At 47.2% G+C, this 27,290-nt stretch overlaps 1 protein-coding gene across 1 annotated transcript in view; it reads right to left on the bottom strand.

Moving 5' to 3' along the window:
* Positions 1-19,125: 19,125 nt before the first annotated feature.
* Positions 19,126-27,290, bottom strand: part of LOC139226241 (TBC1 domain family member 31-like) — a 211,844-nt gene continuing 203,679 nt past the window's right edge. The window contains exon 19 of the mRNA XM_070856865.1: positions 19,126-19,461. Coding sequence (XP_070712966.1) covers positions 19,453-19,461 — 9 coding nt within the window. The 3' untranslated portion in view covers positions 19,126-19,452. The remainder of the gene's footprint in view (positions 19,462-27,290) is intronic.

Below are 27,290 nucleotides of genomic sequence, written 5' to 3'. Positions count from 1 at the left end.
TATATCAGTGTTACAGTGAGCGATGCGGGGTATATCAGTGTTACAGTGAGGTGTGTGGGGTATATCAGTGATACAGTGAGGTGTGGGGTATATCAGTGTTGCAGTGAGGGGTATGGGGTATAACAGTGTTACAGTGAGGAGTCTGGGGTATATCAGTGTTACAGTGAGGGGTATATTAGTGTTACAGTGAGGGGTGTGGAGTATATCGGTGTTACAGTGAGGGGTGTGGTGTACATCAGTGTTACAGTGAGAGGTGTGGGGTATATCAGTGTTACAGTGAGGTCTGTTGGGTATATCAGTGTTACAGTGAGGGCTGTGGAGTATATCAGTGTTACAGTGAGGGGTGTGGGCTATATCAGTGTTACAGTGAGGGGTGTGGGGTATATCAGTGTTAAAGTGAGGGGTGTGCGGTATATCAGTGATGCAGTGAGGGGTGTGGGGTATATCAGTGTTACAGCGAGGGGTATATTAGTGTTACAATGAGGGGTGTGGAGTATATCAGTGTTACAGTGAGAGGTGTGTGGTATATCAGTGTTACAGTGAGGTCTGTTGGGTATATCAGAGGTACAGTGAGAGTGTGGGGTATATCAGTGTTACAGTGAGGTGTGTGGGGTACATCAGAGGTACAGTGAGAGTGTGGGGTATATCAGTGTTACAGTGAGAGTGTGGGGTATATCAGTGTTACAGTGAGGGGTGTGGGGTATATCAGAGGGACAGTGAAGGGTATATCAGTGTTACACTGAGGGGTTTGGGGTATATCAGAGGTACAGTGAAGGGTATATCAGTGTTACAGTGAGGGGTTTGGGGTATATCAGTGTTCCAGTGAGCGATGCGGGATATATCAGTGTTACAGTAAGGGATACGGGGTATATCAGTGTTACACTGAGAGGTGTGGGGTACATCAGTGTTACACTGAGAGGTGTGGGCTACATCAGTGTTACAGTGAGAGGTGTGGGGTACATCAGTGTTACAGTGAGAGGTGTGGGGTATATCTGTGTTACAGTGAGGGGCGTGGAGTATATCAGTGTTACATTGAGGGGTTTGGGGTATATCAGTGTTACAGTGAGCGATACGGGGTATATCAGTGTTACAGTGAGGGGTGCGGGGTATATCAGTGTTACAGTGAGGGGTGTGGGGTATACCAGTGTTACAGTGAGGGGTATATTAGTGTTACAGTGAGGGGTGTGGGGAATATCAGTGTTACAGTGAGGGTGTGGGTTATATCAGTGTTACATTGAGGGGTGTGGGGTATATCAGTGTTACAGTGAGGTCTGTTGGGTATATCAGTGTTTCAGTGAGGGGTGTGGTGCATATCAGTGTTAGAGTGAGGGCTGTGGAGTATATCAGTGTTACATTGAGGGGTGTGGGGTATATCAGTGTTACAGTGAGGGGTGTGGGGTATACCAGTGTTACAGTGAGGGGTATATTAGTGTTACAGTGAGGGGTGTGGGGAATATCAGTGTTACAGTGACGGTTGTGGGGAATATCAGTGTTACAGTGAGGGTGTGGGTTATATCAGTGTTACATTGAGGGGTGTGGGGTATATCAATGTTACAGTGAGGGGTGTTTGGTATATCAGTGTTACAGTGAGGGATGTGGGATATATCAGTGTTACAGTGAGGGGTACGGGGAATTTCAGTGTTACAATGAGGGTGTGGGGTTTATCAGTGTTGCATTGAGGGGTGTGGGCGATATCAGTGTTACAGTGAGGTGTGTGGGGTATACTAGTGTTACAGTGAGGGGTATATCAGTGTTAAAGTGAGGGGTGTGTGGTATATCAGTGATACAGTGAGGGGTGTGGGATATATCAGTGTTACAGTGAGGGGTATATTCGTGTTACAGTGAGGGGTGTGGAGTATATCGGTGTTACAGTGAGGGGTGTGGGCTATATCAGTGTTACAGCGGGGGTGTGGGGTATATCAGTGTTAAAGTGAGGGGTGTGCGGTATATCAGTGATGCAGCGAGGGGTGTGGGATATATCAGTGTTACAGTGAGGACTGTGGAGTATATCAGTGTTACAGTGAAGGGTGTGGGGTATATCAGTGTTACAGTGAGGTCTGTCGGGTATATCGTTGTTTCAGTGAGGGGTGTGGTGTATATCAGTGTTAAAGTGAGGCGTGTGGAGTATATCAGTGTTACAGTGAGAGGTGTGTGGTATATCAGTGTTACAGTGAGAGGTGTGAGGTATATCAGTGTTACAGTGAGGGGTGTGGGGTATATCAGAGGTACAGTGAAGGGTATATTAGTGTTACAGTGAGGAGTGTGGGGTATATCGGTGTTACAGTGAGGGTATGGGGAATATCAGTGTTACAGTGAGGGGAGTGGGGTATATCAGGGTTACAGCATGGGGTGTGTGGTATGTCAGTGTTACAGTGAGGGTGCACGGTATATCAGTGTTACATTGAGAGGTGTGGGGTATATCAGTGTTACAGTGAGGGGTGTAGGGTATATCAGTGTTACAGTGAGGGGTGTGGGGTATACCAGTGTTACAGTGAGGGGTATATTAGTGTTACTGTGAGGGGTGTGGGGAATATCAGTGTTACAGTGAGGGTGTGGGTTATATCAGTGTTACAGTGAGGTCTGTTGGGTATATCAGTGTTACAGTGAGGGGTGTGGCGTATATCAGTGTTAAAGTAAGGGATGTGGGGTATATCAGTGTTACAGTGAGCGATGCAGGGTATATCAGTGTTACAGTGAAGGGTGTGGGGTATATCAGTGTTACAGTGAGGGGTGTGGGGTACATCAGTGTTAAAGTGAGGGGTGTGCGGTATATCAGTGATGCAGTGAGGAGTGTGGGGTATATCAGTGTTAAAGTGAGGGATGTGGGGTATATCAGTGTTACAGTGAGCGATGCGGGGTATATCAGTGTTACAGTAAGGGATACGGGGTATATCAGTGTTACAGTAAGGGATACGGGGTATATCAGTGTTACACTGAGAGGTGTGGGGTACATCAGTGTTACAGTGAGAGGTGTGGGGTACATCAGTGTTACAGTGAGAGGTGTGGGGTATATATGTGTTACAGTGAGGTGCGTGGAGTATATCAGTGTTACATTGAGGGGTTTGGGGTATATCAGTGTTACAGTGAGCGATACGGGGTATATCAGTGTTACAGTGAGGGGTGCGGGGTATATCAGTGTTACAGTGAGGGGTGTGGGGTATACCAGTGTTACAGTGAGGGGTATATTAGTGTTACAGTGAGGGGTGTGGGGAATATCAGTGTTACAGTGAGGGTGTGGGTTATATCAGTGTTACATTGAGGGGTGTGGGGTATATCAGTGTTGCAGTGAGGTATGTTGGGTATATCAGTGTTTCAGTGAGGGGTGTGGTGCATATCAGTGTTAGAGTGAGGGCTGTGGAGTATATCAGTGTTACATTGAGGGGTGTGGGGTATATCTTTGTTACAGTGAGGGGTGTGGGGTATACCAGTGTTACAGTGAGGGGTATATTAGTGTTACAGTGAGGTGTGTGGGGAATATCAGTGTTACAGTGACGGTTGTGGGGAATATCAGTGTTACAGTGAGGGTGTGGGTTATATCAGTGTTACATTGAGGGGTGTGGGGTATATCAATGTTACAGTGAGGGGTGTTTGGTATATCAGTGTTACAGTGAGGGATGTGGGATATATCAGTGTTACAGTGAGCGATGTGGGGTATATCAGTGTTACAGTGAGGGGTACGGGGAATTTCAGTGTTACAATGAGGGTGTGGGGTTTATCAGTGTTGCATTGAGGGGTGTGGGCGATATCAGTGTTACAGTGAGGTGTGTGGGGTATACTAGTGTTACAGTGAGGGGTATATCAGTGTTAAAGTGAGGGGTGTGTGGTATATCAGTGATACAGTGAGGGGTGTGGGATATATCAGTGTTACAGTGAGGGGTATATTCTTGTTACAGTGAGGGGTGTGGAGTATATCGGTGTTACAGTGAGGGGTGTGGGCTATATCAGTGTTACAGCGGGGGTGTGGGGTATATCAGTGTTAAAGTGAGGGGTGTGCGGTATATCAGTGATGCAGCGAGGGGTGTGGGATATATCAGTGTTACAGTGAGGACTGTGGAGTATATCAGTGTTACAGTGAAGGGTGTGGGGTATATCAGTGTTACAGTGAGGTCTGTCGGGTATATCATTGTTTCAGTGAGGGGTGTGGTGTATATCAGTGTTAAAGTGAGGCGTGTGGAGTATATCAGTGTTACAGTGAGAGGTGTGTGGTATATCAGTGTTACAGTGAGAGGTGTGAGGTATATCAGTGTTACAGTGAGGGGTGTGGGGTATATCAGAGGTACAGTGAAGGGTATATTAGTGTTACAGTGAGGAGTGTGGGGTATATCGGTGTTACAGTGAGGGTATGGGGAATATCAGTGTTACAGTGAGGGGAGTGGGGTATATCAGGGTTACAGCATGGGGTGTGTGGTATGTCAGTGTTACAGTGAGGGTGCACGGTATATCAGTGTTACATTGAGAGGTGTGGGGTATATCAGTGTTACAGTGAGGGGTGTAGGGTATATCAGTGTTACAGTGAGGGGTGTGGGGTATACCAGTGTTACAGTGAGGGGTATATTAGTGTTACTGTGAGGGGTGTGGGGAATATCAGTGTTACAGTGAGGGTGTGGGTTATATCAGTGTTACAGTGAGGTCTGTTGGGTATATCAGTGTTACAGTGAGGGGTGTGGCGTATATCAGTGTTAAAGTAAGGGATGTGGGGTATATCAGTGTTACAGTGAGCGATGCAGGGTATATCAGTGTTACAGTGAAGAGTGTGGGGTATATCAGTGTTACAGTGAGGGGTGTGGGGTACATCAGTGTTAAAGTGAGGGGTGTGCGGTATATCAGTGATGCAGTGAGGAGTGTGGGGTATATCAGTGTTAAAGTGAGGGATGTGGGGTATATCAGTGTTACAGTGAGCGATGCGGGGTATATCAGTGTTACAGTAAGGGATACGGGGTATATCAGTGTTACACTGAGAGGTGTGGGGTACATCAGTGTTACACTGAGAGGTGTGGGGTACATCAGTGTTACAGTGAGAGGTGTGGGGTACATCAGTGTTACAGTGAGAGGTGTGGGGTATATCTGTGTTACAGTGAGGGGCGTGGAGTATATCAGTGTTACATTGAGGGGTTTGGGGTATATCAGTGTTACAGTGAGCGATACGGGGTATATCAGTGTTACAGTGAGGGGTGCGGGGTATATCAGTGTTACAGTGAGGGGTGTGGGGTATACCAGTGTTACAGTGAGGGGTATATTAGTGTTACAGTGAGGGGTGTGGGGAATATCAGTGTTACAGTGAGGGTGTGGGTTATATCAGTGTTACATTGAGGGGTGTGGGGTATATCAGTGTTGCAGTGAGGTCTGTTGGGTATATCAGTGTTTCAGTGAGGGGTGTGGTGCATATCAGTGTTAGAGTGAGGGCTGTGGAGTATATCAGTGTTACATTGAGGGGTGTGGGGTATATCAGTGTTACAGTGAGGGGTGTGGGGTATACCAGTGTTACAGTGAGGGGTATATTAGTGTTACAGTGAGGGGTGTGGGGAATATCAGTGTTACAGTGACGGTTGTGGGGAATATCAGTGTTACAGTGAGGGTGTGGGTTATATCAGTGTTACATTGAGGGGTGTGGGGTATATCAATGTTACAGTGAGGGGTGTTTGGTATATCAGTGTTACAGTGAGGGATGTGGGATATATCAGTGTTACAGTGAGCGATGTGGGGTATATCAGTGTTACAGTGAGGGGTACGGGGAATTTCAGTGTTACAATGAGGGTGTGGGGTTTATCAGTGTTGCATTGAGGGGTGTGGGCGATATCAGTGTTACAGTGAGGAGTGTGGGGTATATCAGTGTTAAAGTGAGGGGTGTGGTGTATATCAGTGTTACAGTGAGAGGTGTTTGGTATATCAGTGTTACAGTGGGAGGTGTGGGGTATATCAGTGTTACAGTGAGGGGTGTGGGGTATACCAGTGTTACAGTGAGGGGTATATCAGTGTTACAGTGAGGGGTATGGCATGTATCAGTGTTACAGTGAGGGATGTGGGATATATCAGTGTTACAGTGAGTGATGCGAGGTATATCAGTGTTACAGTGAGGGGTACGGGGAATTTCAGTGTTACAATGAGGGTGTGGGGTTTATCAGTGTTGCATTGAGGGGTGTGGGCTATATCAGTGTTAAAGTGAGGGGTGTGCGATATATCAGTGATACAGTGAGGGGTGTGGGGTATATCAGTGTTACAGTGAGGGGTATGGGGTATAACAGTGTTACAGTGAGGAGTCTGGGGTATATCAGTGTTACAGTGAGGGGTATATTAGTGTTACAGTGAGGGGTGTGGAGTATATCGGTGTTACAGTGAGGGGTGTGGTGTATATCAGTGTTACAGTGAGAGGTGTGGGGTATATCAGTGTTACAGTGAGGTCTGTTGGGTATATCAGTGTTACAGTGAGGGCTGTGGAGTATATCAGTGTTACAGTGAGGGGTGTGGGCTATATCAGTGTTATAGTGAGGGGTGTGGGGTATATCAGTGTTAAAGTGAGGGGTGTGCGGTATATCAGTGATGCAGTGAGGGGTGTGGGGTATATCAGTGTTACAGCGAGGGGTATATTAGTGTTACAGTGAGGGGTGTGGAGTATATCAGTGTTACAGTGAGAGGTGTGTGGTATATCAGTGTTACAGTGAGGTCTGTTGGGTATATCAGAGGTACAGTGAGAGTGTGGGGTATATCAGTGTTACAGTGAGGTGTGTGGGGTACATCAGAGGTACAGTGAGAGTGTGGGGTATATCAGTGTTACAGTGAGGGGTGTGGGGTATATCAGAGGTACAGTGAAGGGTATATCAGTGTTACACTGAGGGGTTTGGGGTATATCAGAGGTACAGTGAAGGGTATATCAGTGTTACAGTGAGGGGTTTGGGGTATATCATGTTCCAGTGAGCGATGCGGGATATATCAGTGTTACAGTAAGGGATACGGGGTATATCAGTGTTACACTGAGAGGTGTGGGGTACATCAGTGTTACACTGAGAGGTGTGGGGTACATCAGTGTTACAGTGAGAGGTGTGGGGTATATCTGTGTTACAGTGAGGGGCGTGGAGTATATCAGTGTTACAGTGAGCGATACGGGGTATATCAGTGTTACAGTGAGGGGTGCGGGGTATATCAGTGTTACAGTGAGGGGTGTGGGGTATACCAGTGTTACAGTGAGGGGTATATTAGTGTTACAGTGAGGGGTGTGGGGAATATCAGTGTTACAGTGAGGGTGTGGGTTATATCAGTGTTACATTGAGGGGTGTGGGGTATATCAGTGTTACAGTGAGGTCTGTTGGGTATATCAGTGTTTCAGTGAGGGGTGTGGTGCATATCAGTGTTAGAGTGAGGGTTGTGGAGTATATCAGTGTTACAGTGAGAGGTGTGGGGTATATCAATGTTACAGTGAGGGGTATATTAGTGTTACAGTGAGGGGTGTGGGGAATATCAGTGTTACAGTGAGGGGTGTGGGGAATATCAGTGTTACAGTGAGAGGTGTGTGGTATATCAGTGTTACAGTGAGGTCTGTTGGGTATATCAGTGTTACAGTGAGGTGTGTGGGGTACATCAGTGTTACAGTGAGGGGTGTGGGGTATATCAGAGGTACAGTGAAGGGTATATCAGTGTTACAGTGAGGGGTTTGGTGTATATCAGTGTTCCAGTGAGCGATACGGGATATATCAGTGTTACAGTAAGGGATACGGGGTATATCAGTGTTACACTGAGAGGTGTGGGGTACATCAGTGTTGCACTGAGAGGTGTGGGGTACATCAGTGTTACAGTGAGAGGTGTGGGGTATATCAGTGTTACAGTGAGGGGTATATTAGTGTTACAGTGAGGGGTGTGGGGAATATCAGTGTTACAGTGACGGGTGTGGGGAATATCAGTGTTACAGTGAGGGTGTGGGTTTTATCAGTGTTACATCGAGGGGTGTGGGGTATATCAGTGTTACAGTGAGGTCTGTTGGGTATATCAGTGTTTCAGTGAGGGGTGTGGTGCATATCAGTGTTAGAGTGAGGGTTGTGGAGTATATCAGTGTTACAGTGAGAGGTGTGGGGTATATCAATGTTACAGTGAGGGGTGTTTGGTATATCAGTGTTACAGTGAGAGGTGTGGGGTATATCAGTGTTACAGTGAGGGGTATATTAGTGTTACAGTGAGAGGTGTGGGGTATATCAATGTTACAGTGAGGGGTGTGGGGAATATCAGTGTTACAGTGAGGGTGTGGGTTATATCAGTGTTACATTGAGGGGTGTGGGGTATATCAGTGTTACAGTGAGGTCTGTTGGGTATATCAGTGTTTCGGTGAGGGGTGTGGTGCATATCAGTGTTAGAGTGAGGGGTGTGGAGTATATCAGTGTTACAGTGAGAGGTGTGGGGTATATCAATATTACAGTGAGGGGTGTTTGGTATATCAGTGTTACAGTGAGAGGTGTGGGGTATACCAGTGTTACAGTGAGGGGTATATCAGTGTTACAGTGAGGGGTGTGGCATATATCAGTGTTACAGTGAGGGATGTGGGATATATCAGTGTTACAGTGAGTGATGCGAGGTATATCAGTGTTACAGTGAGGGGTACGGGGAATTTCAGTGTTACAATGAGTGTGTGGGGTTTATCAGTGTTGCATTGAGGGGTGTGGGCTATATCAGTGTTAAAGTGAGGGGTGTGCGATATATCAGTGATACAGTGAGGGGTGTGGGGTATATCAGTGTTACAGTGAGGGGTATGGGGTATAACAGTGTTACAGTGAGGAGTCTGGGGTATATCAGTGTTACAGTGAGGGGTATATTAGTGTTACAGTGAGGGGTGTGGAGTATATCGGTGTTACAGTGAGGGGTGTGGTGTATATCAGTGTTACAGTGAGAGGTGTGGGGTATATCAGTGTTACAGTGAGGTCTGTTGGGTATATCAGTGTTACAGTGAGGGGTGTGGGCTATATCAGTGTTATAGTGAGGGGTGTGGGGTATATCAGTGTTAAAGTGAGGGGTGTGCGGTATATCAGTGATGCAGTGAGGGGTGTGGGGTATATCAGTGTTACAGCGAGGGGTATATTAGTGTTACAGTGAGGGGTGTGGAGTATATCAGTGTTACAGTGAGAGGTGTGTGGTATATCAGTGTTACAGTGAGGTCTGTTGGGTATATCAGAGGTACAGTGAGAGTGTGGGGTATATCAGTGTTACAGTGAGGTGTGTGGGGTACATCAGAGGTACAGTGAGAGTGTGGGGTATATCAGTGTTACAGTGAGGGGTGTGGGGTATATCAGAGGTACAGTGAAGGGTATATCAGTGTTACACTGAGGGGTTTGGGGTATATCAGAGGTACAGTGAAGGGTATATCAGTGTTACAGTGAGGGGTTTGGGGTATATCATGTTCCAGTGAGCGATGCGGGATATATCAGTGTTACAGTAAGGGATACGGGGTATATCAGTGTTACACTGAGAGGTGTGGGGTACATCAGTGTTACACTGAGAGGTGTGGGGTACATCAGTGTTACAGTGAGAGGTGTGGGGTATATCTGTGTTACAGTGAGGGGCGTGGAGTATATCAGTGTTACAGTGAGCGATACGGGGTATATCAGTGTTACAGTGAGGGGTGCGGGGTATATCAGTGTTAGAGTGAGGGGTGTGGGGTATACCAGTGTTACAGTGAGGGGTATATTAGTGTTACAGTGAGGGGTGTGGGGAATATCAGTGTTACAGTGAGGGTGTGGGTTATATCAGTGTTACATTGAGGGGTGTGGGGTATATCAGTGTTACAGTGAGGTCTGTTGGGTATATCAGTGTTTCAGTGAGGGGTGTGGTGCATATCAGTGTTAGAGTGAGGGGTGTGGAGTATATCAGTGTTACAGTGAGAGGTGTGGGGTATATCAATGTTACAGTGAGGGGTGTTTGGTATATCAGTGTTACAGTGAGAGGTGTGGAGTATATCAGTGTTACAGTGAGGGGTATATTAGTGTTACAGTGAGGGGTGTGGGGAATATCAGTGTTACAGTGAGGGGTGTGGTGCATATCAGTGTTAGAGTGAGGAGTGTGGAGTATATCAGTGTTACAGTGAGAGGTGTGGGGTATATCAATGTTACAGTGAGGGGTGTTTGGTATATCAATGTTACAGTGAGGGATGTGGGATATAGCAGTGTTACAGTGAGCGATGTGGGGTATATCAGTGTTACAGTGAGGGGTACGGGGAATTTCAGTGTTACAATAAGGGTGTGGGGTTTATCAGTGTTGCATTGAGGGGTGTGGGCTATATCAGTGTTACAGTGAGGTGTGTGGGGTATACTAGTGTTACAGTGAGGGGTATATCAGTGTTCAAGTGAGTGGTTTGTGGTATATCAGTGATACAGTGAGGGGTGTGGGGTATACTAGTGTTACAGTGAGGGGTATATCAGTGTTACAGTGAGGGGTGTGGGGAATATCAGTGTTACAGTGAGGGGTGTGGCGTATATCAGTGTTACAGTGAGAGGTGTGGCGTATATCAGTGTTACAGTGAGGTCTGTTGGGTATATCAGTGTTTCAGTGCGGGGTGTGGTGTATATCAGTGTTACAGTGAGGGCTGTGGAGTATATCAGTGTTACAGTGAGGGGTGTGGGCTATATCAGTGTTACAGTGAGGGGTGTGGGGTATATCAGTGTTAAAGTGAGGGGTGTGCGGTATATCAGTGATGCAGCGAGGGGTGTGGGATATATCAGTGTTACAGTGAAGGGTGTGGGGTATATCAGTGTTACAGTGAGGGGTGTGGGGTATATCAGTGTTAAAGTGAGGCGTGTGGAGTATATCAGTGTTACAGTGAGAGGTGTGTGGTATATCAGTGTTACAGTGAGAGGTGTGAGGTATATCAGTGTTACAGTGAGGGGTGTGGGGTATATCAGAGGTACAGTGAAGGGTATATTAGTGTTACAGTGAGGAGTGTGGGGTATATCGGTGTTACAGTGAGGGGTGTGGGGTATATCAGAGGTACAGTGAAGGGTATATCAGTGTTACAGAGAGGGGTTTGGGGTATATCAGTGTTACACTGAAGGGTGTGGGGTATATCAGTGTTACAGTGAGAGGTGTGGGGTAAATCAATTTTACAGTGAGGGGCAATGGGGTATATCAGTGTTACAGTGAGGGGTGTGGGGTACATCTAAGTGTTACAGTGAGAGGTATATCAGTGTTACAGTGAGGGGTGTGGGGTATATCAGTGTTACAGTGAGGGGTGTGGAGTATATCAGTGTTACAGAGGGGTGTGGGGTATATCAGTGTTACAGTGTGGGGTGTGGGGTATATCAGTGTTACAGAGAGGGGTGTGGGCTATATCAGGGTTACAGTATGGGGTGTGGGGTATGTCAGTGTTACAGTGAGGGTGCGGGGTATATCAGTGTTACAGTGAGAGAAGTGGGGTATATCAGTGTTACAGAGAGGGGTGTGGGCTATATCAGTGTTACAGTGTGGGGTATATCAGTGTTACAGTGAGAGTGTGGGATACACCAGTGTTACAGTGAGGGGTATGGACTCAACAGTGTTACAGTGAGTGGTGTGGAGTATATCAGTGTTACAGTGAGGGGTGTGGGCTATATCAGTATTACAGTGAGGGCTGTGGGCTATATCAGTGTTACAGTGAGGGGTGTGGCGTAAATCAGTGTTACAGTGAGAGTGTGGGGTATATCGGTGTTACAGTGAGGGGTGTGGGGTATATCGGTGTTACAGTGAGGGGTGTGGGGTATATCAGTGTGTTACAGTGAGGGGTATCTCAGTGTGTTACAGTGAGGGGTGTGGGGTATATCAGTGTTACAGTGATGGGTGTGGAATATATCAGTGTTACAGAGGGGTGTGGAGTATATCAGTGTTACAGTGTGGGGTGTGGAGTATATCAGTGTTACAGTGTGGGGTGTGGGATATATCAGTATTACAGTGAGGGTTGCGGGGTATATCAGTGTTCCCGTGAGCGGTGCGGGGTGTATCAGTGTTACAGTGAGGGGTGCGGGGTATATCAGTGTTCCAGTGAGGGGTATATTAGTGTTACAGTGAGGGGTATGGGGTATATCAGTGTTATAGTGAGGGGTATATCTGTGTTACAGTGAGGGGTGTTGGGTATATCAGTGTTACAGTGTGGGGTGTGGGGTACATCAGTGTTACAGTGAGGGATATATCAGTGTTACAATGAGGGGTGTGAGGTATATCAGTGTTACAGTCAGGGGTGTGGGGTACATGGGTACATCAGTGTTACAGTGAGTGGTGCGGGGTATATCAGTGTTACAGTGAGGGGTGTAGGGTATATCAGTTTTACAGTGACGGGTGTGGGCTATATCAGGGTTACAGTATGGGGTGTGGGGTATGTCAGTGTTACAGTGAGGGTGCGGGGTATATCAGTGTTACAGTGAGAGGAGTGGGGTATATCAGTGTTACAGAGAGGGGTGTGGGCTATATCAGTGTTACAGTGTGGGGCTGTGGGCTATATCAGTGTTACAGTGAGGGGTGTGGGGTAAATCAGTGTTACAGTGAGAGTGTGGGGTATATCGATGTTACAGTGAGGGGTGTGGGGTATATCGGTGTTACAGTGAGGGCTGTGGGGTATATCAGTGTGTTACAGTGAGGGGTATCTCAGTGTGTTACAGTGAGGGGTGTGCGGTATATCAGTGTTACAGTGAGGGGTGTGGGGTATATCAGTGTTACAGTGAGGGGTGAGGGGTATATCAGTGTGTTACAGTGAGGGGTGAGGGGAATATCAGTGTGTTACAGTGAGGGGTGTGCGGTATATCAGTGTTGCAGTGAAGCGTGTGGGGTATATCAGCGTTGCAGTGATGCGTGTGGGGTATATTAGTGTTACAGTGAGGAGTGTGTGGTACATCAATGTTACAGTGAGGGGTGTGTGGTACATCAATGTTACAGTGAGGTGTGTGGAGTATATCAGTGTTACAGTGAGGGTGTGGGCTATATCAGTGTTACAGTGTGGGGTGTGGGGATATATCAGTGTTACGGTGAGGGTTATATCAGTGTTACAGTGAGGGGTGTGGTGTCTATCCAAGTGTTACAGTGAGGGGTATATCAGTGTTACAGTGATGGGTGCGGGGTATATCAGAGTGTTACAGTGAGGGGTATATTCGTGTTATAGTGAGGGGTGTGTGGTATATCAGTGTTACAGTGAGGGGTGTGGGGTATATCAGTGTTACAGTGAGGGGTGTGGGGTATATCAGTGAGGGATGCGGGGTATATCAGTGAGGGATGCGGGGTATATTTCCCCCCAAGGTCTCTCTCCAGTCCCCTGACCCGGCCCTCCATGTCTCAGTCCCTGGACTCTCACTCTGTATCCAGTTGGGCTCCAGCCTCCTGCACTCCCTCCGGCCACCGCTTCCCCGGTCAGGGGGCCTCTGCTCCGGGGAGCTGCCGGGCTATGAACCTTCCCCATCCCGGGGCTTGGGGCCTCCCCCCCGACGGACACAGGCTGCGCCCCGAGATAAGCCGCAACCCCCCCCCCCCCCGGGATAAGCCGCACCCCCGGGATAATTACCCGGAAGGCTGAGTGTAGATAATGAAGTGGACAGTTTGGGTTTATCAATGGGCAGACTGAGTGAGATGGGAGGGACGGGCTGACGGAGGCTCCCAGCACTGTTCTGGCTGACTGCAGCCATGGCGAGCGTACAGTGTGGATTCAGCAGGAAGATACCAGTGATGATAAATTATAGTTATGAGCAGAGACTTTAGATACTGGGAATATTTCCACTGGAGCAGAGTAAGAGACGAGGAAATTTTTAACACAAGTTTTAAATTGATGGAAGGTTTTGATCATGAAAAGAGAGTATTTTTCTGGTTGGGGAGTTAGTAACTCCGGGCTATCATGGGGAAAGAGCTGGGGAGTGGGACTAACTGGGATCTTTCTGTGCTGTACATTCTATATGATTCAGTACCACACTACGTGAGCATGTACTCGCCGACCATAAAGTAACTTATTTTAATGCAATGTGTCAGATGTTAAGCTGAGCTAGAATATAAATAGCCTTGATCACAGTCATATCTATATATAGTAGTTATAGACAGGGAAAGTCAGATCTATTTTGGTTATGAATGACTAATGGGAAGAACAGTCACTAAAAAACATAATCCTAATAAGTTATTTTGCCGACCACAAGTTCGGACATCCTGTACCAGGAGAACCTGTCAGCTGGTGAGATTGCTGGACGCTGTATTTTATTCTATGAGCACAAGCCTGCGACTGGAATCAAGACTGAATTCAGGAATCTGGACTTTTTTTTTAACCAGGGTGATGAAATGGGGGCACAAGGGTTAAATAGCGGGAATAAATCAGAAAAAGCCTGAATTAAGAAGGGGAATGGTGTTTTCAGATGCAGAAAGCTTGATGGGAAGGGTGAAGCACAACACTGATCTGATGCAATAGTCGGAATGTGTTGATCAGAATATTTCAGCTCACGGGGAACCATGTCACCAGATTATTGTTCTCGTGGCTTCCAAGAAGGCAAACAGAATCCTTCGCAAACTTTTTTCTAAGAGCACTTTGAAGCCTCTAAACCAGCAACAATTACCGAAAAACATTCAACACTGTCAGACTCTGGGAATTTTACCATTTTGGGACGATTTGAGAGAGATTTCTGTTGAATGTTCAGTTGAAGTGAGTTCACAAATATTTAAATTCCAATTGCAGCCAAGGGGGGGCGGGGGGAGGGGGATTTGTATCGAAGGCTGATGTGAGAAATGCTGCCCATCATCAGCTTAGAAAATGGAACAGCAATTTGTATTTATATAGCGCCTTTAATGTAGTAAAACGTCCCAAGGTGCTTCACAGGAGTGCTATAAAACAAAACAAATACATTTGACACTGAGCCACACAAGAAGAAATTACGGCAGATGACAAAGATTTTAAGGAGCTTCTCAAAGGAGAAAAGAGAGGTAGATGGCCGGATTTGGAAACAAAGATGAACATTTTGAAACTGAGGCATTGCTTAACCGGGAGCCAAGCGAGCACAGGGGTGATGGGTGAGCGGGACTTGGTGCGAGTTAGGACACGGGCAGCTGAGTTTTGGATCACCTCTAGTTTACGTAGAGTGGAATGTGGGAGGCCAGCCAGGAGTGCATTGGAGTAGTCAAGTCTAGAGGTAACAAAGGCATGGATGAGGGCTTCAGCAGCGGATGAGCTGAGGCAAGGGCGGAGGTGGGCGATGTTACGCAGGTGGAAATAGGCGGTTTTAGTTATGCCGTGGATATGTGGTTGGAAGCTAATTTCAGGGTTAAATATGTTGCAGTCTGGTTTAGACTCAGACAGATGCTAAGAAGAGGGATGGAGTCGGTGGCTAGGGAACGTAATTTGTGGCGGGGACCAAAGTTAATGGCTTTAGTCTTCCCAATATTTAAATGGAGAAAATTTCTGCTCATCCAGAACTGGATGTTGGACAAGCAGTCTGACAATTTAGAGACCGTGGAGGGGTCGAGAGAAGTGGTGGTGAGGTAGAGCTGGGTGTCGTCAGCGTACATGTGGAAACTGACTCCATGTTTTCAGATGATGTCGCCAAGGGGCAGCATATAGATGAGAAATGGGAGGGGGCCAAGGACAGATCCTTCGGGAACACCAGAGTTAACAATGCAGGGGTGGGAAGAGAACCATTGCAGGAGATTTTCTGGCTACGATGAGATGGATAAGAATGGAACCAGGCGAGTGCAGTCCCACCCAGCTGGACGACGGTGGAGAGGCGCTGGAGGAGGATGGAGTGGTCAACCGTGTCGAAGGCTGCAGACAGGGCAAAGAGGGATAGTGTACCTTTGTCACGGTCACAAAGGATGTCATTTGTGACTTTGAAAAAAGCCGTTTCGTACTGTGGCCGGGGCAGAAACCGGGTTGACGGGATTCAAACATGGAATTCCGGGTAAGACGGGCATGGATTTGGGAGGTGACAACACGTTCAAGGACTTTGGAGAGGAAAGGGAGGTTGGAGATGGGCTGGTAGCTTGCAAGCACAGTGAGGTCAAGGGTTGTTTTTTTGAGAGGGATAATGATGGCAGATTTGAAGGAGAAGGGGCAGTACCTGAGGAGAGAGAACCGTTAACAATGTCAGCTAACATGGGAGCCAGAAAAGGAAGTTGGGTGGTCAGCAGGTTAGTGGGAATAGAGTCAAGGGAACAGGAAGTGGCTCTCATGGACAGGATGAGTGTGGAGAGGTCGAGAGATCAGAGAGAAATTGGAGAGAGATGCAAGTTCAGGGCTAGAGCAGGGGGGAACCTCAGAGGAAGTTTGGCCCGGTGGGCTAGGGGAAGGAAGGGAACTGGCAGAGGCAGTTGATCGGATGGTCTCAATCTTTGAGACAAAGATGTCCATGAGCTCTGCGCACTTGGTGGGGGGAGTTGTGTATTGAAGGCTGATGTGAGGAATGCTGTCCATCTTCAGCTCAGAGAATGGAAGGTCACCCAGGCTCATTGGGACAGGTCTGGGGTAGAGCTGCATATTTTGCAAACAATACCAATGGGTCTCTAGGGCAGGGGTGTCAAATGGCCCGTGGACTCTGGCTATAGATACAAGGGTTTGAGCAAGCTATAGGTATAGGGGGTGTAGAGCTATTTAAAGACTATCTCTGCGGGTTGCATGTCCAGAAATTTGTATGTTTTTACGGGAACATTTCTTGAAGCACACACTGGCAGTTCTGTATTATGACTGGCTGTGTATGAGCAGTTTCTTTACTGTAGTGTTTAATATTAACCGTGCTCATTTTCTAGGGAAAGATTTCAGACAGACTGGTGTGTTTCACTAAGAATGCAAAGTGCCAGTGTCTCAGCCCTGACTTTACTTCAACAATTTCTATTTATACAATACCTTTAACAAAATAAAATGCCCCAAGACACTTCATAGGCATATAATCAGATGAAAATAGAAACAGAGCCATAGCAGCAGATATTAAGACAGAGAGCTAAACTCTTGGTGAAAAAGTTAAGTTTTAAGGAGCATCTTAAAGGAGGATGGTGAGGTGGAGAGGTTTAAGGAGGGAATTCCAAAGCTTAGGGCCCAGATGGCTGAAGGCACAGCCAACGGCGGATCGATGAAAATCAGGGATGCTCAAGAGGCCAGAATTGGAGGAGCACAGCAGTCTAAGACAGTTGTAGGGCTAGAGGAAGTTATAGAGATAGGGGCATGAAGGGATTTGAACACAAAGATGGGAATTATAAATCAAAAGCGTTGATGGACCAGGAGCCAATGGAGGTCACCGAGCACAGGGAGTGATGGGTGAATGGGAACTGGTGTGAGTTAGAATATGGAGATTGGGGGATGGGAGGCCAGTCAGGAAAGCAGTGGAATAGTCGATTCTGGAGGTAACAAAAGCATGGATGAGGGTTTCATCAAAAGACGGGCAATGTTACGGAGGTGAAGTAGGCAGTTTTTGTGATGGAGAGAATCTGGTTCTGAAGCTTAGTTTGGGACCAAATAGATGGCGAGGTTGTGAACAATCGGGTTCAACCTGAAACAGTGATCAGGGAGGGGATGGAATCTAGGGAACAGAGTTCGTGGCAGGGGCAAGACAATAGCTTGGGTCTTCCCAATGTTCACTTGATGGAGATTGTGGCTCATCCAGGACTGGCTGTGGGACAAAGAGCCTGACAACAGAGTCAGTGGAGGGGTTGAGGGGTGGTGATGTGGTCCTTGCACATTAAGCAGTAACCATGTATTTAGCGAGAGGCTGCATTTCCAGTTGGGTGGAGTCCACGGCCCTGCTTCTTTGGATTACAGTTCAGACACCAGCCATCCTCTGACACTTTGCCCAAGTGGCCTCACAGCTGAGCCCAATTATATCTTCACCTGACTCATAGAATCCAGCAGAGCCACTTTACAGCGATCAGAAGTGTAAATCCTGGCTGCTGTTTGATCAATCTCCTTCATTTTGCTGAGAAACTGAGTGGATTATTGAAAGCCATACCTACGTAGTGTATAGAGTTGCCAACACTGGGTGGGCATAATCCTGGAGGTTTCATCACATGACCTCCTGCTACCAGCCACCCTGCCCAGTCAAACAGCCATTTTTCCCCTCCAATATTTTTATATCTAATAAACATAAGTGTTCAAAGAAACTAAAACACACAATTTTTTTCATAAAATCATAGAAAGATTACAACACAGGAGGCCATTTGGCCCATTATGTCCGCGCCAGCCAACAAAGAGCAATCCAGCCTAATCCCACTTTCCAGCACTAGGTCCATAGCCCTGCAGGTTACGGCACTTTAAGTGCGCATCCAACTACTTTTTAAATGTGGTGAGGGTTTCTGCCTCTACCACCCTTTCAGGCAGTGAGTTCCAGACCTCTACAACCCTCTGGATGAAGAAATGTTTCATGTCCCCTCGAACCCTTCTACAAACTACTTTAAATCTATGCCCTCTGGACTCCTGCACTACCTGCCTGGTCCTCCTCTGCCAGTCACCCACTTTCTCTCTGCCTGCACATTCTTAAAGTGTGGGGTGACCACCTCTAGAAACATGCTATCCATGCTATTCTCAGCCTCGAGGATCCACTGCTGTGACGTCAGCCGCCACTCAAGCTCCAAAACCTGGAGCTAGAGTTGCTGTCGCTGGCGACACTTCCGGCACATGTAGTCGTCCAGGCCACGAGAAGCATCCAGGACTTCCCACATGGCACAGAATGTGCACTCCACGGGGCGAAGCTGCTCTGCCATGTCTCTATTTATTTGACTATGAACTTACTTAGTAGAAATAAACTTAAAACTAGAATGCAAAAACACTCACCGGCTGCTCATCAATCAGCTGTTTCTCTTGAGCCGACGTCACACTTTCGATTTTTTGCTCTGTTGAGTTGCTCCTGCTCACTGCGCTCTTTTATCCCGCTGCTCTGCTCCTCTGCTACTATGTGCATTAATTTTTTACAATGTCTTATGTGATATCTTATCAAATTCCTTACAACACATCTATGTACAATAAACTAAAACTGTATGTGGGATGCAAAGTCCTATGTCCTATTGATATTGTCAGGTAGTTTTTACTCTTTACCTGTGATATCAGTGGATGATGTAATAGGATTTCCAAAGGTAATCTGATCACTGACCTGTAATACGCGACCTGGACTATCAGAAATCATTCCATTTTCTGCAACCAGTTGCTTTTTCACTAGGTTATGCTTTATTATCTTGCTCAAAATAATTTTTTCTCAGTGACTAAAATTCCTAATATTCAAAATAAGAGTTTAAACAAAATAAAAATAAGAAATTATATATTTCACAATTGCATTAATTAATGTATGTATTGAATGGCCGGTTGTGTTTTGAGACCTTTTTTAAAGTTTCCACTTAAACGCCTCAGCTTCTCCCAAAAGCTTAGCTGCTGGGTATATTTGCTGAGCGCTGGGATTTTACACAGATTGTTCAAACATTATATCTAACCTCCCAGGATACATCAGTACCAGTCGGTCAGCAGGATGGATGAAATGTTTTTGTTTAGCTTCTCCGGGCTTCTGATCAGTCGATGTTCTAGAAAATCTAGACGACAAATATGAAAAGCTTTACTTCGGTAATGTTCATACTCACTACTTTTTTTAAAAAAGAGAGGCTGTGTGTGAGAGGGAGAAAATGAGAATGATTGCACACCTGTTGTAGCTTTTGTTTAATGTTCTCTAAAATTCTATGGTTCTATTCTCGCTTGCTGTTTCTGCTGTAACAACTTTATTCAGCAGCTGTCACTGCCAAGTTTGGCTAAAAACTGACCATGGAGTCAGGCCGAGGGAAGAAAAGGCAGGAGACTGCAGTGAAAGAAAGTTTTGGCCTGGGCTAATGGGCAGAATGCAGCAGATGTATTCTGTTTAAGTCAAGTAAGTTGTTGTGATCTGGAATGCACTGCCTCAAAGGGCAGTGGGAGCAGATTCAATAGTATACTGTCCAAAGAGAATTGGATACTTACACGAAGGAAACATTTTCAGGGCTATGCGGAAAGAGCAGGGGAGTGGGACTAATTGGATAGCTCAACAAAGAGCCAGCACATGCATGATGTTAGGCTAACTGGTCTATCTATTTATCTATCCAGAGTAGGAAGTCGCCTATTTGGAGCGGAGGTGACAAGGGATTTCTTCTCTCGGAGGGTCATGGGTCTTTGGAGTTCTCTGCACCGGGGAGCTGTGGAGGCTGGGTCATTGAGTGTATTTGGGGTGGAGATAGATGACTTTTGGGGGGGCGGGGGTGAGTGTATTTGGGCTGGAAATTGATATGTCCTCACTAAACAGTATAAATGCACACGAGGCCCATACTTGAAAGAAGGTCACTCTGTGACCAGTGACCTTTATTACCAAGATCTCAAGTGAGTCCCTTCGAAGATGAGAAGGGGGATTTAATAATGGGAAATGTGGAAATGGCTGAGACCTTAAACAATTATTTTGCTTCGGTCTTCACAGTGGAAGACACAAAAACCATGCCAGAAATTGCTGGTCACAGGAATGTGGGAAGGGAGGACCTGGAGACAATCACTATCACTAGGGGGGGTAGTGCTGGACAGGCTAATGGGACTCAAGGTAGACAAGTCCCCTGGTCCTGATGAAATGCATCCCAAGGTATTAAAAGAGATGGCGGAAGTCATAGCAGATGCATTCGTTATAATCTACCAAAATTCTCGGGACTCTGGGGAGGTACCAGCGGATTGGAAAGCAGCTAATGTAACGCCTCTGTTTAAAAAAGGGGGCAGACAAAAGGCAGGTAACTATAGGCCGGTTAGTTTAACATCTGTAGTGGGGAAAATGCTTGAAACTATTAAGGAAGAAATAGCGGGACATCTAGATAGGAATAGTGCAATCAAGCAGACGCAGCATGGATTCATGAAGGGGAAATCATGTTTAGCTAATTTACTGGAATTCTTTGAGGATATAACGAGCATGGTGGATAGAGGTGCACCGATGGATGTGATGTATTTAGATTTTCAAAAGGCATTCGATAAGATGCCACACAAAAGGTTACTGCAGAAGATAAAGGTACGCGGGGTCAGTGGAAATGTATTAGCGTGGATAGAGAATTGGCTGGCTAACAGAAAGCAGAGAGTCAGGATAAATGGGTCCTTTTCGGGGTGGAAATCGGTGGTTAGTGGTGTGCCACAGGGATCGGTGCTGGGACCACAACTGTTTACAATATACATTGATGACCTGGAAGAGGGGACAGAGTGTAGTACAACAAAATTTGCAGATGACACAAAGATTAGTGGGAAAGCGGGTTGTGTAGAGGACACAGAGAGGCTGCAAAGAGATTTGGATAGGTTAAGCGAATGGGCTAAGGTTTGGCAGATAGAATACAATGTCGGAAAGTGTGAGGTCATCCACCTTGGGAAAAAAAACAAAAAAAGGGAATACTATTTGAACGGGGAGAAATTACAACATGCTGCAGTGCAGAGGGACCTGGGGGTCCTTGTGCATGAAACTCTTTTAGAGTCTACCTGCAAAACATAAAACATGTATCCGTGCCACCCGACCTGGATGACACCCCAGACATTTACAAGGCCCTTTTTTTTCTTTTTTGTTTTTTTTTTGTTTTTTTTTTGTTTCTTTTTTGGGGGGCACTAAAATCAAAATTTTTTCCTTTTTCCAGTGCCCCCTATAAAAGGAGAGGGGGACACTAAAAGCACCGGCAATTAAAACAAATTAAACTTTAAAACGTAAAATCAAATTAAAATTTGGTTGCCGGGCGTGATGATGCACTCCAGTCCCTCCGGTGCCCACCTCTCAATCCCAAAAAGTTAGTTTGCAGGTGCAGCAGGTAATCAGGAAGGCGAATGCAATTTTGTTCCCTTCATTGCGAGAGGGATGGAGTACAAAAGCAGGGAGGTCCTTCTGCAACTGTATAGGGTATTGGAGAGGCCGCACCTGGAGTACTGCATGCAGTTTTGGTCGCCTTACTTAAGGAAGGATATACTGGCTTTGGAGGGGGTACAGAGACGATTCACTAGGTTGATTCCGGAGATGAGGGGGTTACCTTATGATGATAGATTGATTAGACTGGGTCTTTACTCATTGGAGTTCAGAAGGATGAGGGGTGATCTTATAGAAACATTTAAAATAATGAAAGGGATAGCCAAGATAGAGGCAGGGAGGTTGTTTCCACTGGTCGGGGAGACTAGAACTAGGGGGCACAGCCTCAAAATAAGGGGGAGCCAATTGAAAACCGAGTTGAGAAGGAATTTCTTCTCCCAGAGGGTTGTGAATCTGTGGAATTCTCTGCCCAAGGAAGCAGATTTTTAACTAATAAGGGAATTAAGGGTTATGGGGAACGGGCGGGTAAGTGGAGCTGAGTCCACGGCCAGATCAGCCATGATCTTGTTAAATGGCGGAGCAGGCTCGAGGGGCTAGATGGCCTACTCCTGTTCCTAATTCTTATGTTCTTATGTTCTTATGATGAAGGTGGGTGGAGCTTCCCTTTTTATACCGGAAAGTCCAGGTTAGGAGTGTCTTCCACAAGTTCAACCCCTTGTGGTCAATGTTCTCAAGGTGTACAACTTAGATCCGCTTATACATGGGTTACAATGATAGCTGAATACATGACATCACCTCCCCCCCCCAAAGTCTTATTGGGATCACAGGTTAAGTCTCTCTGGTGGTTTATGCTCCCTTGTAGAGCGCCTGAGTTGGGGCTCCGGTTGTTGGGCACTGGCCTGAGTGTCTGCTGTTTGTGGTGTCTCAGGCCTGTCCGGACTGCCCACAGTGACTGGGCTCTCCTCCACTTGGTTCCGGTGTCGGTCACCTGTGGTGGAGTAAACTCTACGTCATGTTCTTCCTCTGCTTCTTCTATGGGGTTGCTGAATCTCCTTTTAGTTTGATCCACATGTTTGCGGCAGATTTGTCCATTGGTGAGTTTAACTACCAAAACCCTATTCCCCTCTTTGGCAATCACAGTGCCTGCAAGCCATTTGGGCCCTGCAGCGTAATTAAGGACAAAAACAGGGTCATTGACATCAATACATCGCGCCCTCGCATTCCTGTCATGGTAGTCACATTGTGACTGACACCTGCTCTCAACAATTTCTTTCATAGTAGGGTGTATAAGGGATAACCTGGTTTTGAGCGTCCTTTTCATTAGTAGCTCTGCGGGTGGAACCCCTGTGAGTGAGTGTAGTCGGGATCTATTGGCCAACAGGAGGTATGATAAGCAGCTTTGTAGGGAACCCCCTTGGATTCTGAGCATCCCGTTTGATTATCTACACTGCTCGTTCTGCCTGGCCGTTTGAGGCCGGCTTGAACAGTGCCAGTCTGACATGGTTGATTCCATTGTCTGCCATGAAGTCCTGAAATTCAGTGCTTGTGAAGCACGGGCCATTGTCGCTGACCAAGATATCCGGTAGACCATGGGCGCCGAACATTGCCCGTAGACTTTCTAACGTGGCAGAGGATATGCTTGAATTTAAAATGGCACACTCAATCCATTTGGAGTAGGCGTCTACTACAACCAAAAACATTTTTCCCATGAAAGGACCTGCGTAGTCCACATGGATGCGTGATCATGGCTTGGCAGGCCAGGACCAGGGGTTAAGGGGGGCTTCCCTGGGTGCATTGCCCAGCTGGGCACACGTGTTGCACCTGCGAACACAAAGTTCCAGGTCTGCATCTATCCATGGCCACCAAACGTGTGACCTGGCAATTGCCTTCATCATGACAATGCCCGGGTGCTCATTGTGAAGTTCTCTGATAAACACCTCTCTGCCCCTCTGGGGCATGACTACTCGGTTTCCCCACAGTAGGCAATCGGCCTGAATCGAGAGTTCATCCTTGCGCATATGAAACGATTTAAATTCCTCAGGGCATGCCCTGTACGTGGCTGCCCAGTCCCCATTCAGGACACATTTCTTAACTAAAGACAGTAGCGGGTCTTTATTTGTCCAGACTTTAATCTGATGGGCTGTCACAGGTGAGCCTTCGCTTTCGAAAGCTTTAACAGCCATGACCATCTCAGCATCATGCACAGTTGCCCCGTCAGTGGTGACAAGTGGGAGACTGCTGAGTGCATCGGCGCAGTTTTCAGTGCCCGAGCTGTGCCGAATTGTGTGGCCATAGGCGGCTAACGTGAGTGCCCACCTCTGTATGCGGGCCGATGCATTCGCATTTATGACCTTGTTGTCGGCCAAAAGTGACGTTAAGGGTTTGTGATCTGTCTCCAGCTCAAATTTCCTGCCAAACAGGTACTGGTGCATTTTTTTAACTGCAAATACACATGCTAGCACTTCCTTTTCTACCATCCCGTAGCCCCTTTCTGCCTGGGACAGACTTCTGGAGGCATAAGCTACCGGCTATAACTGACCATTGGCATTCACATGCTGCAACACACACCCGACCCCGTAGGACGACACATCGCACGTTAGAACAAGTTTCTTACACTGGTTAACATTAACAGATTGTTGGAGCCTAACAAGTTACGTGCTCTATCAAAAGCCCTTTCCTGGCTGTCCCCCCAGACCCAATCGCGACCTTTGCGTAGGAGCATGTGTAGCGGCTCTAACAGCGTGTTCAATTTGGGAAGAAAGTTACTAAAATAGTTCAGGAGCCCCAGGAATGAACGCAGTTCCGTCGTGTTACAAGGTCTGGGTGCTCTCTGGATTGCTTCTGTTTTGGACGCAGTGGGTCTGATCCCGTCTGCTGCTACTCTCCTCCCCAGGAATTCTACCTCTGGAGCTAAGAAGACGCACTTCGCCTTTTTCAATCGCAGCCCTATCCGGTCCAGTCTGCTTAGCATCTCCTCTAGGTTGTGGAGGTATTCTTCAGTATCGCAACCCGTGATGAGGATGTCGTCTTGAAAAACCACTGTCCTTGGAATCGACTTGAGGAGGCTTTCCATATTTCGCTGAATGATCGTGGCGGCTGAACGAATCCCGAACGGACATCTGTTATACTCAAACAACCTCTTGTGTGTCGTGATGGTGGTCAGCTTCTTCAACTCACTCGCCAGCTCCTGGGTCATGTAAGCTGAGGTCAGGTCCAATTTTGAAAAAAGTTTGCCACCGGATAGCGTCGCAAAGAGGTCCTCCGCTCTCGGTAGCGGGTACTGGTCTTGGAGTGACACCTGATTGATGGTGGCCTTGTAATCGCCACATATCCTGACCGACCCATCCGCCTTGAGCACCGGCACGATCGGGCTCGCCCAGTCACTGAATTCGACTGGCGAGATGATGCCTTCCCTCAGCAGGCGGTCCAATTCGCATTCCATCTTTTCCCACATCATGTACGGCACCGCTCTGGCCTTGTGGTGTACTGGCCTGGCGTCTGGGTTTATGTGAATCACTACGTTGGTCCCCATGAAAGTCCCAATGCTGGGTTGAAATAATGAGTCAAATTTGTCCAGGACCTGTGAGCATGATACTCGCTCCACAGAAGAAATTGCATTGACATCGCCCCATTTCCAGTTCATGACAGCAAACCAACTCCTCCCCAGTAGTGCGGGACCGTCCCCCGGGACAATCCAGAGTGGCAACCTGTTCTCCAAACCTTTGTGGGTCACGACTACCGTGGCGCTGCCTAGCACCGGAATGATCTCCTTTGTATATGTCCGTAGCTGTACGTCAATCGGCAATAATTTTGGCCTCCTGGTCTTGGACACGCACAACTTGTCGAACTGTTTGATACTCATCAGGGACTGGCTGGCCCCCGTGTCTAGCTCCATTGATACTGGGATGCCATTGAGGAGCACTTTCATCATTATCGGTGGCGTCCTGGTGTATGAACTGTATATGTGCTCCACATGAACTCGCTGAACTTCAGCTTCCAGCGATTTCCCCCAGTACTCATTTGGCCTCGTAGGGCTTACATCGGGCCCGTCCTCCTCGTACATCAACCTGGCTGCAGGCTTCCTGCACATATGCGCCAAATGACCGCTGATGTTGCAATTTCTACATGTATATTGCTGATACCTGCAAGCTCTGGCTGGGTGTTTGCCTCCACAGCTCCAGCATGAGCTGGAGGCCCCGTTGTTTGAAACAAAAGGTCCATTACCAGTCGATCATCTCTGACTGTCTCTGTAACTGTCCTTAACCGCACCATTAACAGGTGTTGATGGCCCCATTACTGGCCACATTGTCTATTACGATGGCATGAATCGCTGTTCAGCTAGCCATTGTCTCTGTTGAATTCCCCCTTTGGGTTTGACTACATGCTGGGGCATGTCCGATTGCCCTTGTCTGCCTAGAGAACTGTGTGCCACGTTAACAATGTTGACTCCCTGGTCGTTTGCTGCATTTGAGCCAAGATTATTGTCATACATCATTCTGGTCTCTTCCTCCCCTGAGATAAATGTCTGGGCTATCAGAGCTGCTGCTTCCAAGGTCAAGTCTTTGGTCTCAATCAGTTTCCTCAAAACCCCAGCGTGCCCGATGCTCTCAATAAAAGAGTCTCGCAGCATCTCCGCTCTGCATGCATCTGTGAACTTACATAGGCTCGTCAGTCGCCGGAGGTCTGCCACAAGTCAGGAACGCTTTGTCCTTCTCGCCGCCGGTGCGTGTAAAACCAGTGTCTCGCCATGTGCATGCTGCTCGCCGGTTTAAGGTGTTCCCCGATCAACTTACTGAGCTCTTCGAACGTCTTGTCCGCTGGCTTCTCTGGCGCTAGAAGGTCCTTCATCAGGGAGTATGTTCTGGATCCACAAACCGTCAGGAGATGAGCCCTGCATTTGTCGGCCGAATCCTGTTCCAACCATTCTTTAGTGACAAAACTTTGCTGTAGTCTCTCAATAAAGTCGTCCCAATCATCACCAACACAGTACCTCTCTTCTGTGCTGCTAGTGGCCATGCTCGCGTGGTTTAAATCCCAGTTTCTCGTTGCCAATGATATGTCCTTACTATACAGTATAAATGCACACGAGGCCCATACTTGTGAGAAGGTCACTCTGTGATCAGTTACCTTTATTACCAAGACCTCAAGTGATGAAGGTGGGTGGAGCTTCCCCTTTTATACCTGAAAGTCCAGGTTAGGAGTGGCTCCCACAAGTTCACCCCCTTGTGGTCAATGTTCTCACCGTGTACAACTTAGGTCAGCTTATACATAGGTTACAATGATAGTTGAATACATGACAGAGATAGACAGATTTTTGGGTGGAGGGGTGTGGGGTGAGTGTATTTCAGGTGGAGATAGACAGATTTTTGGGCGGGGAAGGGTGAGTGTATTTGGGGTGGAGATAGACAGATTTTGGGGTGAGGGAGGTTGTGGGATTGGGGCTGGGATCGGATATGGTCTTGTTGGGTGGCGGAGCAGGCTCGGGGGGCCGGATGGCCTGCTCCTATTTCATGTTCTTATGATGGACTGAATGGCCTCCTTCTGTGCTGTATAAATCTAAGATGACCCATTGAGATAGGGAAATGT

Source organism: Pristiophorus japonicus, chromosome 16, assembly GCF_044704955.1.
Source record: "Pristiophorus japonicus isolate sPriJap1 chromosome 16, sPriJap1.hap1, whole genome shotgun sequence".
Classification (NCBI taxonomy): domain Eukaryota; kingdom Metazoa; phylum Chordata; class Chondrichthyes; family Pristiophoridae; genus Pristiophorus; species Pristiophorus japonicus.
Note: the sequence above shows the minus strand (reverse complement) of the source record. Positions and strands in the feature narration are given on the sequence as shown.